General features: G+C 43.0%; 1 protein-coding gene and 1 non-coding gene across 3 annotated transcripts in view; one reads left to right on the top strand and one right to left on the bottom strand.

Annotated features, from left to right (window-relative positions):
- LPCAT4 (lysophosphatidylcholine acyltransferase 4) overlaps positions 1–11,949 on the bottom strand; it is an 88,578-nt gene that overhangs the window by 5,011 nt on the left and 71,618 nt on the right. The window contains exons 1-3 of one of the 2 annotated variants that reach the window (XM_010965316.3): positions 1,997–2,687; positions 609–751; positions 67–287 (exon numbers count right to left, since the gene is read on the bottom strand). In XM_010965316.3, the coding sequence (XP_010963618.2) occupies positions 67–287; positions 609–751; positions 1,997–2,110 (478 nt within the window). In that variant the 5' untranslated portion in view covers positions 2,111–2,687. Of the gene's footprint in view, positions 1–66; positions 288–608; positions 752–1,996; positions 2,688–11,949 lie in introns of those variants that run through there. The other variant, XM_074365857.1, reaches the window with a different exon arrangement.
- TRNAV-AAC (transfer RNA valine (anticodon AAC)) lies at positions 10,814–10,886 on the top strand. The gene has a single exon. It is a non-coding gene; the product is annotated as a tRNA-Val (tRNA).

The raw sequence follows: 11,949 nt of genomic DNA, 5'->3' as shown, positions 1-11,949 counted from the left end.
CCTGATTCCTGTCTTTTTTGTCCAGAGTGGTCATCTCTCCCCCTCACTCCTCTTAAAACCGCTCACCTCCAATGACAGGAACTGAAAGGTTCTCAGCTCGAGACACAACCTTGGGCAGGTCACAGGGCAGCAGAACAATGGGGTCAAAGAAAGTAGAGTGGGGGGCGGCAACGAGGACAGGGGCTTGAAGGCGAGAGGCCCGCTCGCCCCGAACTCGAATCCGGAGGAAACCCAGCAGGAAAAAGAGCAGGCGGCTGAGGCCCAGCACCCCACTGTGGCACACGGTCCTGCAGAGCAAGGCTGGGCATCAGCAGAGGCAGCGACCCCGGCCCTCATTCACCCCAAGCTCAGACACCCAGGGAAGTGGGTGCCCTTCTTTTGCCCTCTGTTATTCTGGGGGAAGGGGCTGGAGTCTCTGGTCCCTTTGGGACACAATAGGGTGCATCACTTAAGACTGGGGTCCGGGGTACCAGGGTCTGAGCTTGGCTGACTCCCCTCACCTACCCAGAGCTTCAGAACCCTCCCTCTTCTTCCCACAGAGAGAACTGAATGGATAGCAGGGAAGAGAAGTGAGGAGCTGGGTCTCTAGGGATTGGTCCCTCACTTACTTCCTCCATCCTGTAATGGGCTCCTGAAGCTGCTCCTCAGTGAGACCAGCTACTTGCAGCCAGGCAAAGGGCCAGAGGAGAAAGAGGACGATAAAGGCCAGGAGCACTCGGATAGGGGCCAGCAGTGCCCCCAGGAGGCAGAACTGCAGAAGGTGGGACAAAAGGCTCCTAAAGGGCTGTGACATGCTACCTCCAGGCTTCCCCCTCTCCCACAAGCATGGTCCCAGGGGTAGAGGGCCATCACCCCCTGTAGATCAGGAGACAGGTGGTGGGGGAACAGGACATGGGGCTGGAATCCAAGGTGGGATGAAGATACCAATGAGGGAAAGAGGATAAAAGATTAATAGGATCACAGGCCTCATTTTTCTATCTTTCAGTTGGTCCTCACCACACCTATAAAAAAAACTGTTAAGAGGATTTAATAACTCCTGCAAAAGCGCCCAGCACAGTGCTTGATGTAGAGTAGGCTAGAGATGGTTCCTCCTCCCCACATCCTCTTCCATAAATAGCTCCTATGTCCAACAGAAACCAGGTGCCTAGTGCTTTCCACTTTGGGCTTTGGAGGCTGAGGGCTGGAACACACAGAGAGAAAGGTCCACTTTTCCGGCCCAGGCCAGTCTCCAGTTCTGCCCAGCAGCACTCCCCCAGCACTGGGGGAGCGGGGAGAGAAGAGCTAGGCCCTGCTCCACAGGGTCGGGGTTGCCAGGAGCAAGGGTGACTCCAAGCGCTACCCTGGGGAGAGTGCAGGTAAACAAACCAAGCACCAGGAGCCGGCCTCAGGGGAGGTGATGGGAGCAGAAACCTTGACACTCCCTTCTCACACCACTCCCCGGCTCCTCGAGGCCAGCGGGGCCCTCCACTTCCTGTAGCCAACCCTCTTCTCAACCTCCCTCCCCCCTCCACCAGGAGGTGCTGCAGTGCGGGAGGAGGGGGAGTGGAAAGAGGGGTTGTTGGAAGGGCACGGGGTGCAGGCTCCGGGCCCAGAAACCTCTTCCAAGTCATAGCCTCCGAGAAGCACTCAGCACGCCCCAGCCCCCACCCTCGGCTATCTGTAGCCTCCAACTCCATCCTAGTCCATCGGCCTCCGCAGGATGCAATCCGCAGTCTCCAGTGTCCTCCATCTCCCCTATCCCTGGGTCCCCTGCAGTCCTCAACCTCACCTAGTCAATTCTCACACCTCGGATCTCGTCTATCGCCCAAGCCTGCGTCTTCTCCAGGACTCCTCGCCCACCCCCGCCGCCCCCACGTGCGCACCTCCGGACTCCCGCCCCGCTAGCCTCTCAAACACCTCCTTTCCGGATCTCCATCCCCGTCTTTGCCATGGTTCTAAAAGGCCTCCGTTTTTCTATCCCCACGAGTCCTCCCGACGCCCCCCGCCCACACCTTACCTTAACCCTCTGGAGGCGGGAGAGATGTAACTCATGCACGAAGGGGTTGGGGGGCGCTGGGGGCCCGGGGGTGGGGTCGAGGGGGGCCCAGTCCCCCGGACTTCCCTGGCTCATAGCGGCGGGAGAAGGTGGGAGGGAGGGCGCCCCGGCCCCTGCCCCTGCCCCCGGCCCCTCTTCGCAGAGCAGTGGCTGCGCTGCAGCGGCGGCGGCGCTCTGGCCCGGGCCCCGCCTGGTGCCGGGCGCCGAGGGGCGGGAGCAGGCTGCGCGGCCCGGCCCACGTTGTCAGGGAGCCGGCCGAGGGGCGGGGCTTCCAGCGCCCGTGCGACCCTGCTCCTCCACGCCCGCCGCTCTGTCCGCAGCCCCTCCGGCCATTGTTACAAGGCTGCAGGACGTCGGAGCACGAGCGGTCTGCTCCGGGGCCTGGCCCTCCAGAAGTCCCTCTCTGAACACCTGGCCGCCGCCTCCCCGCAGGCCTCGGGCTCGGAGAGGGTTTTGGGCCGCGAGGTGGGCGAGTTGCTGAGAACGCCCTCCGACCCCGCCCGGGCGTCGAGGTCACCCTGCAAGCTCAGATAGGGGTGGGGCCCTCGGGCGGATAAGAATGGAAGGGCGGGTTCGCCGAGCGCGGAGGCCGGCAGCTCGCGGGCGAGGCGGGGCCCCTGCTGTCCCCGCGGGCTCCCGGGTGCCAGCCGCCTTAGGAGGCCGACCGCCTTTCCTTCCTGGTGGGGTCGACGCCATCGCGCGTGGACTTGAGGCGCTCGCGCCCTCTGGCGGCCGCATTGTGCCTCGCACCTCTCGGCATCTGCGTGGTCCTACCTGCGCTAAGCAGGGCCGCCTGTTCCGTTGTGTGAGGACCGCTTGAGTCCGCGAGGTTCCGGCAACCAACCAGGCGCTGGCCATATACTAACCACGGGCCCGACAAACTGGCTGGGGAAGGGCAGTGCGAACCTGGAAAGCTGGGATGACCCTTGACGCAGCCCTCGTTCCCCTCCTAGTCCCTTTCTCTGTTTTTGTTTCTTCCCCTCCCTCTCTCCACTGTGTGAGAGGACAAAGTAATACCCTTCATCCCCAAACTCCAGACTGTCCTAGAAAACTCATAACTGGTCAGCCCTGGGTCTTCAGGCGATGGTGAGATCAGGGAACTGGGCAGACTTTGAGATTCACAGCCAGTTAACACAATCAGAAAGATAACACCTATGACAAAAAGGGGATGAGAGACTCATTGCTTGCGGAAAGAAGCTGCCCTCAGTTCAGCTTGTTTTCCTTCTTCTGCATCCTTGTCAAACACCATTTCCTGAGGGTAATGAGCACAATGGCAGACCAGTGAGCTACCGGGTCATTGAGTACCATTAATCTTTCATTGGAGGGGGGACTAGGCAAACCCAGAAGTCACTTTACTTCTGTCTAGACCTCCCCTTCCCTCCCTTCTTGACCTACTTAACATTCTTACCTATATCCTTAAGCGAGCAGCCAGCATTCTTGGAGAAATGGAAGAATATCCTAGTCAAGATTTATTTCTTAAGGATTTTGAGAAGATTCCATAGCTCTTTTTAAAATTAAAATATATATATATATTTCTAGCCTTTCTGAGATACTACTGACATATAACTCATGTAAGTGTGAGGTGTACAATGTGATTATTATGTACATCCATATCTTTTACCTGCTATTTAAGGGAGGGCAGGTTCTGTATGTCTTGGTTTCCCAAAGTAGTTCCAATATTTTTATAATTTTTTTCAATTAAGGCAATTAATTAAATGTATAATTACACATAATTTGCTTTTTGTGCCTTTAATATTTTAGCATAAATCATCTATAACCATATGATGAGTTATTAAATTTAGGACTCAAATCCATAATAATAATTATATGCAAATTACTATGTAATTAAATTAAACACAACCATGTATTATCTATATACAGAGAAAGTTTTGGTACTAATTTCCAATTCTTTCTGTGGAACTGATGAAAACCCTTAGTGTATCTGGTATAGATTTCTATTCTTCCAGCTTTTGTTCATCTTTAATGTCTCCTGCAATGTTCATGCTTTTTGTCAGGTTGTTACTTCATTATCTTGATTTCTTGTCAGTGATTACAGAACAATATCAGTCTTTGTGGCAATTTTTAATATTTTAAATGTCGTCATTAACTTTTCCTAAAATATTCCACATGTGCCTGCAATTAGAAGTAGTTTCTTTGTTTTTGCCCTTTTCTTCTCTGCCTTCTAATTTAGATGCTCTAGTATAATTTATTCTGTCAGTGCTAGAGTGATGGGCCAGAGGTTTTATACATGTTGTCTTTTTTGTAGAGTAACTCTTCGATTGGGATTTGTAGTGAACATACTGGTCTTTTCTCCCTTTTCCTCCTTAACAGAACTTGGATTTTGTTCAAGAATCTAGCTGCCCCACACACCCATTTGCCGCAGGGGTGGCCAGGTTGGGTGGAATCCATCTGGGGTTATCCTTTTCACCTGGTCAGTGACTGACTTGGAATGGATGTGTGACCCTGGACTATGGACATAAAGGAAAGTCTGTTGAGGAGCTTCTGGGAGGTTTCCTTACACTTCATGAGAATGCGTATGAATGAACACTTTCTCTTTATTCTCTGAAGGTTTCTGAGTGTGACATCTATGACTGCTTGAGCTACCTTTAACCCTTAGGACCAATGACGACTTAGGATAGGACAGTGGTGAGAGGCAAAGAATCTGGCTCTTTGATGACAGAACTGAGCCTCTGAACATACCAACTTTATTCTGTTTGAACTTAAAGGACTGCCCATTTAAAACAAATAGATACAGGTCAACATATATGAACTCCATGGTAACCACAAATCAAAAACCTATGATAGACACAGAAATAAGAGAGAAAGGAACACAAACATACCACTAAGGAAAATCATCAAACTGCAAGAGAAGAAACTGAAAGAAGAAGAAAAGAACAGGGAAGACCTACAAAACAACTGGAAAAGAAGTAAGGAAATGGCAGTAAGTACATACCTATCAAAAGTTACCTTAAATGTCAATGGACTGGGGGAAGGGATAAATTAGGAATTTGGGATTAACAGATAAACACTACTATATGTAAAACAGATAAACAATAAAGACCTACTGTATAGCACAGGGAACTATATTCAATGAAACTTGAAATCAATTACAGTAAGAAAAATGGGAAAAGCACAGGCCCATGGAGTCTAAACAGCATGCACTAAAAAACCAATAGGTCAATGAAGAAATCTAGGAATAAATCAGAAAGTATCTTGAGACAAATGAAAATGGAAACACAATACTCCAAAATCTGTGGGATGCAGCAAAAACAATTTTAGGAGAGACATTTATAGCAATACAGGCCTACTTCAAGAAACAAGAAAAATCTGAAATAAACAACCATCAAATAAACATTCCATCTAAAGGAACTAGAAAAAAAAGAACAAAGTCCAAAGTCAGCAGAAAGAAGAATGAAGATCAGAGAGAAAAATAAATAAAATAGAGACCAAAAAAAAAAAAAAAAAAAAAACCCAAAACAAAACCAAAAAAAAAAAACCACAAACCAAAAACCCCAAACCAAAACCAAACCCTAGAAAAAAAAAGAGAAGACCCAAATAAAATAAGATATGCAAGAAGAGAAATTACAACTGATATCACAGAGATACAAAAATATCATAAGAGAATCCTATGAAAAGTTATATCCCAACAAATTGGAAAACCTAGAAGAGATGGACAAATTTCTATTAACATACAACTTTTCATGACTGAATTAGGAAGAAACATACAATCTGAGCAGACCAAACACTAGTAGCAAAACTGAATTTGTAATAAAAAAAAAATCTCCCAGCAAATAAAAGTCCAGGATCAGATGGCTTCACAGGGGAATTCTACCAAACATGTAAGATAGAGCTAATACCCATGCTCCTCAAACTATTCAAAAAAATTGAAGAGAATCAAACACTCCCAAATTCATTCTATGAGACCACCTTTACCTTGATACCAAAACCAGACAAAGACACTAGAAAAAAAAGAAATTTTCAGGTCAATATCTCTGATGAATATAGATGCAAAAAATCCTCAACAAAATATTAGCAAATTGAATTCAACAATATATAGAAAGGATCATACACCATGATCAAGTGGGAATTATTCCAGGGATGCAAGGACGACTTAATATTAAAAAAAGAATCAGTGTGATACACCACATTAACAAAAGGAAGGATAAAAATCACAACATCTCAATAGATGTAGTAAATGCATTTGACAATATTAACATATCAACATCCATGATTGTAAACGCTAATCAAAGTTTGTATACAGGGAATATATCTCAACATAACCTAAGGCCATTTATGACAAACCCACAGCTAACCTCATATTCAATGGTGAAAAGCTGAAAGCTTTTCCTCTAAAATTGGTAACAAGATAAGGAAGCCCACTCTTGCCATTTCTATTTAATATAGCATTGGAAGTTTTAGCCACAGCAATCAGACATAGAAAATAAATAAACGGCATCCAAATTGGAAGGGAAGAAGTAAAATTATCACTATTTGCAGATGACATGATACTACATATAGAAACCCATAAAGTCTCCATCAAACAGCTACTAGAACAAATAAATTCAGTACAGTTGCAGGATACAGGATAATATACAGAAATCTGTTGCTTTTCTATCCACTAATAATGAACTATCAGAAAGGGAACGCAAAAAAATATATATATCCCATTAAAAATGGCATCAAAAAGAATAAAATACCCAGGAATAAACTTAAGCAAGGCAGTGAAAGACCTACACTCTGGAAACTATAAAACACTGATGAAGGAAATTGATGATACAAAGAAATGGAAAGATACCCTGTGTTCTTGAATTGGAAGAATTCATATTGTTAAACTGTCCATTCTACCCAAACCAATCTACAGATTTAATGCAATTCCTATCAAAATACCTATGACATTTTTTCACAGAACCAGAACAAATAATCCTAAAATTTGTATAGAATCACAGACACCGCCAATTGCCAAAGCAATCTTGAGAAAGAGATCAAAGCTGGAGTAATCATGTTCCCTGGTTTTAGCCCATACTATGAAGCTACGGTAATCAAAACTGCATGATGTGATGCTGGCACAAAAACAGACACACAGATCAATGGAACAGAAAAGAGAGCCCAGAAATAAACTCACACAACTATGGTCAATTAATCTATGACAAAGAGTGGTGCTGGGAAACTGGACAGCTACATGTAAGAGAATGGGATTAGAACCTTTCCTTACACCATGTACAAAAATAAACTCAAAATGGATTAAAGACCTAAAGAAGACCTAAAAATATAATACTCCTAGAAGAGAACATAGGCAGAACACTCCTTGATATAAATCACAGCAATGTTTTCTTAAAAATCTGTCTCCTAAGGCAAAAAAAAAAAAAAAAAAAAGCAAAAATAAACAAATGGGACCTAATTATAACTGAAAGTTTTTGCAAGGTAAAGGAAACCTTGGACAAAATGAAAAGACAACCTACTGAATGGGAGAAAATATTTGCAAAATATATGACCTATAAAGGATTAATATCCAAAGTTTATAAACAGCTCATATAACTCAATATAAAAATATAAAGAACCCAAGTAATACGTGAGCAGAAGATCTGAATAGTATCTAGTAGTAATAGTAACTTTTAGAAATAGTAACTTTTCTAAAAAAGTATACAGATGGCCAATAGGCATATGAAAAAAAATTCTCAACATTGTTAATCATCAGAGAAATGTAAATCAAAACCACTATGAGATATCACTTACACCTATCAAAATGGCTATCATCTAAAAGTCTACAAATAACAGATTTTGGCAAGGATGTGGAGTAAAGGAAACTCTAATACACTGTTGGTGGGATTGTACATTGGTGCAGCCACTATGGAAAACAGTATGGTGGTTTTTCAAAAATAGAACTACCATATGATTGAGCAATTCCACTGCTAGGTATACATCTGAAGAAAGTGAAAACACTAATTCTAAAAGACACATGCACCCCATTGTTTATAGCAGCATTATTTACAACAGCCGAAATATGGAAGCAACCTAACTGCCCATCAAAAGATGAATGGATGAAGAAATGTGGAATGGAATATTACTCAGCCATAAAAAGAATGAAATCCTGCCTTTTGCATTAATATGGATGGACTTAGAGAATATTATGCTTAGCAAAATAAGTCAGACAGAGAAAGACAAATATTCTATGTTACCACTTATATGTGGAATCTAAAAAAAAACAAATGTATATAACAAAACAAAAACAGACTCACAGATATAGAGAGCAAACTAGTGATTACCAATGGGGAGGAAAAAGAAGAGCAAAATAGGGGTATGGGATTAAGAGATACAAACAACTATGTATAAAATAAATAAGCAACAAGGATATATTGCACAGCACAGGGAAATATAGCCATTATTTTGTAGTAGCTTTAAATGGAATATAATCTATTAAATATTGAATCACTATTTTGTACACCTGAAACTAATAAATACTGTAAATCAACTATACTTCAATTAAAAAAAAATCAGAGAATCAGGACCAGGGAAAATGTAAGTAAGGAGAAACAAGACACTATATTCAGTAAGATTAATTTATTTGATTTCCTCTCATTAGTTTTAAAATCAATTTTATTGAGGTATATTTTAAACCATAATTTTAAAAACATTTGTATTTTTAAACAATTATATATTCACAGGAAATTTCCAATATAGTCCAGAGAGATCCATGTACCATTCTCCCAGTTTCTCCCAATGGTCATTATATAACAAGTACAATATCAAAACTAGGAAACTGGCATTGTTTAAAAGTGTATATACAAGGGAGAGCATATAGCTCAAGCGGTAGAGTGCTTACCTAGCATGCACGAGGTCCTGGGTTCAATCCCCAGTACCTGCTCTGAAAATAAATAAACTTAATTACCTCCCCCTGCTTAAAAAAAAAAGGAATTATAGAATGTGCATATACAGCTCTGTACCATTCTATCTTGTATGTATATTCAGCTAACCATCATCACAACCTAGATGCAGAACCATTCTGTCATCACAAAGGTCTCCATTGTATTACTTCTTTGTAGTCACACCTGTCCCTCTCCTCCCCATCACCCTTCGTCCCTGGCAACCACTAACTAATCTGTTCTCCATCACTGCAATTTGGGATACTGAGAATGTTACATAAGTGGAATTATACAGCATGTGACTTTTAAAAAAGAAACAAACCTTTCAGACTGGCATTTTTCTACTTAGCATAAGTGCTTGTGTGAGCACCAAGGGGCGGTTGTTGGGGTCTTTTATAAGGTAGAGTCACAAGGTGCCCTAGGTTTGTGCACAGGCTCTGATTGGTTGTAGGTGAGGTAGGAAGTTTAGGGCCTGTGAAGGGTGGTGGGGTTTATGACTTTGATAAGCCTGAGCTATTGTGAGATTAGGCATTACCTAGGGCTATTAGTTTGTTAGGGCAAACACACCCAGTAAAGAATGTACTTTATCTGTTGAGGGATCACTGATAGACACCTGAGACCCCAAGAATGGGGGTTGTTGGACTTTGAAGGACATCGGTTGGCCCAACATTCCCCCCTAACAGATTGGCAAAGACAAATCTTTGTAACAGGGGCGAAGGTCTCATCTTCTGTATCTACTTCCTGCTGGACTGTGGGCATTGCATCGTCCCTGCCTATTGTGCCAATCTGTCCGGGGTTATGTGGCCCTGGCAGCCTTAAAGGTGGGAGTGGAAAAAGATCCCAGTGGCATCCAAGGACTGCCTCACCAGGATACTGGCCTGGTTCATGGCAGCAATCTTAGTAGGAAGGGTGTATTCACTCCTAAGTTCATGGATCTTGGACCTCAAAGAGGCAACTGTTTTTAGTAAGAGAGGAATACAACATAAAAGTAGGTGGATACCAAGATCAATAGCTAAACCCAGTAAAAATAGAAGAAATTTAAAGATGGCTTATCTCTGGTAAATTATTTTACCAACCCACGTGTCACTGGCTCACCGACCGGCTGCCCCGTTGTGTCCCACAACACTGAGGGAGCAATATCTAGACTGAAGGTGAGAGCAGGCATTGGCTGGGCTGGGGGAAGGTAAGGAGGGAGTGTTTCAAGAGATGGACTCACATGTTCAAATCCAGAAGGCATGAAGAGTGTTCAAGGAACTGAAGGAAATCTGGCATGACTGAGGCAGAAAGAGTGAGTGGCAAGAGGTGACGTTGGGGCTAACAGGTGTGAGTGGTCTGATGAGTAGCTAGTGGGCCAAGTTGAGGATGATATACTGTGATCCAAGGACAATGACAGGGTTTAAAGCGGACTTTGTGGTTAATTAGATGTGGAAGTGGTGATCGGTAATGCTAGATTTACAACACATATTTCTAAGGAAAACTAGGAGTGTAAGAGGAAGAACAAGTTTTCGAGAAAAGTGTTTTGCCACTTTATTTTGCTTTTAAATATTAATATTTTTATTAGTTTAAGATGCTTATTTTGATATTTCAAAAACATCTGAAATCTGTTATGTAAAGTAAGATCTCATTTTTATTTCATATATGTATTTTTATATATATGAGAGAATATTTACAAAATTGTAAGAGTCCCTCTAGAGAGTAAGACTGCAGAAAGATTTCACCTCCTACTTTGCATATTTCTGTATTGTTTGAATTTATATCAGTGTGTGTTTCTTGTATAATTATGAAAATGTTGCCTATAATATGCTCAAAAAATGAGGGAAAATGAGATTAAAGGAAGGCTCTTTTTATGGATGAATGCTAGCGAGAAAAATATAGAAGAAATTATTGAATTAAGAAATCACTCAGTGGGGGAGGGGAGGGCAGGTATAGCTCAGTGGTAGAGCACTTGCTTAACATGCATGAGGTCCTGGGTTCAATCCCCAGTACCTCCATTAAAAAAAATAACTAAAATGTCATTAAAAAAAAGAAATCACCCTTTGTCACCACAATGTGATAATTGATTCAGGAAGAAATCATCAAAGGATATTAAAATCATTAGGAGAGACTGGTAGGAAACATGATGCTCTTGGTAAACTGATTGTAAGGAATGGTCCCAACTCTTCTCCTGTAGCCATGTCTCTTGTAACGTGGCTTTGATGCTCCCCCATGAATAGATGGAGTATGTTTCCCTATGCCATGAATTTCAACTGTCCTTGTGATTTATTTTGACCTATAGAATGTGGAAGAAGTGACAGTATGTCAGTCCACTGGGCCTCACTCACTTCCACTTGTTCCCTTAGAACTTGACCAATGTTATGAAAATAAACCCAGGCTAGCTTGCCAAGGAGGTCTGAGGTGCCAAAGGAACAGTGCATCAACACCCAGCTGACCAGAGATGCATGAGGAAGTCCAGCTGAAACCAAGAGAACTGCCCTCTGAGCTCAAATGGTGAACACCCAGAATCATAAGCTAAATAAATCGTTGTTTTAAATGCCACACAATTTTGAGATGACTTGTTATGCAGCAACAGCTATCTGGTCTAAAACCACACAGATCAGTTACCGATTGCAAAGGTGAAAATATGTGCATTCGATGGAGTGATCTGGTATTCACAGCCTTAACCCTCGCCAACAGTGAAATGACCTGACATTATTGTTTCCTTAGGGGATGTCATATCAAATACACAGTATTAACTATGCTATATTCTTGCCAAAACTGTTTAAATTGAATATAATCAAGCCTCTAAACCTCCAATCATGTATACAGGAAATACAGGAGACAGAAAAACAAGTGATATGACAGCATGAAGAAATAAACAAATCAAGATGCTTGGCCTGGACATTTTAAAAAACAAAAATGTGTTATAAAAAATAATGACTAAAGAGACAGAACAGTTCTGGAGACTGGGAAATCCAAGATCAAGTCCCTGGCAGATTTGGTATCTGGTGAGAGCCTGTTTCCTGGATAGACAGCCATCTTTGCACTGTGTCCTCACCTGGTGTCCTCACCAGGCAG

The sequence above is a fragment of the Camelus bactrianus genome, chromosome 6, assembly GCF_048773025.1.
Source record: "Camelus bactrianus isolate YW-2024 breed Bactrian camel chromosome 6, ASM4877302v1, whole genome shotgun sequence".
NCBI classification, from domain to species: domain Eukaryota; kingdom Metazoa; phylum Chordata; class Mammalia; order Artiodactyla; family Camelidae; genus Camelus; species Camelus bactrianus.
Note: the sequence above shows the minus strand (reverse complement) of the source record. Positions and strands in the feature narration are given on the sequence as shown.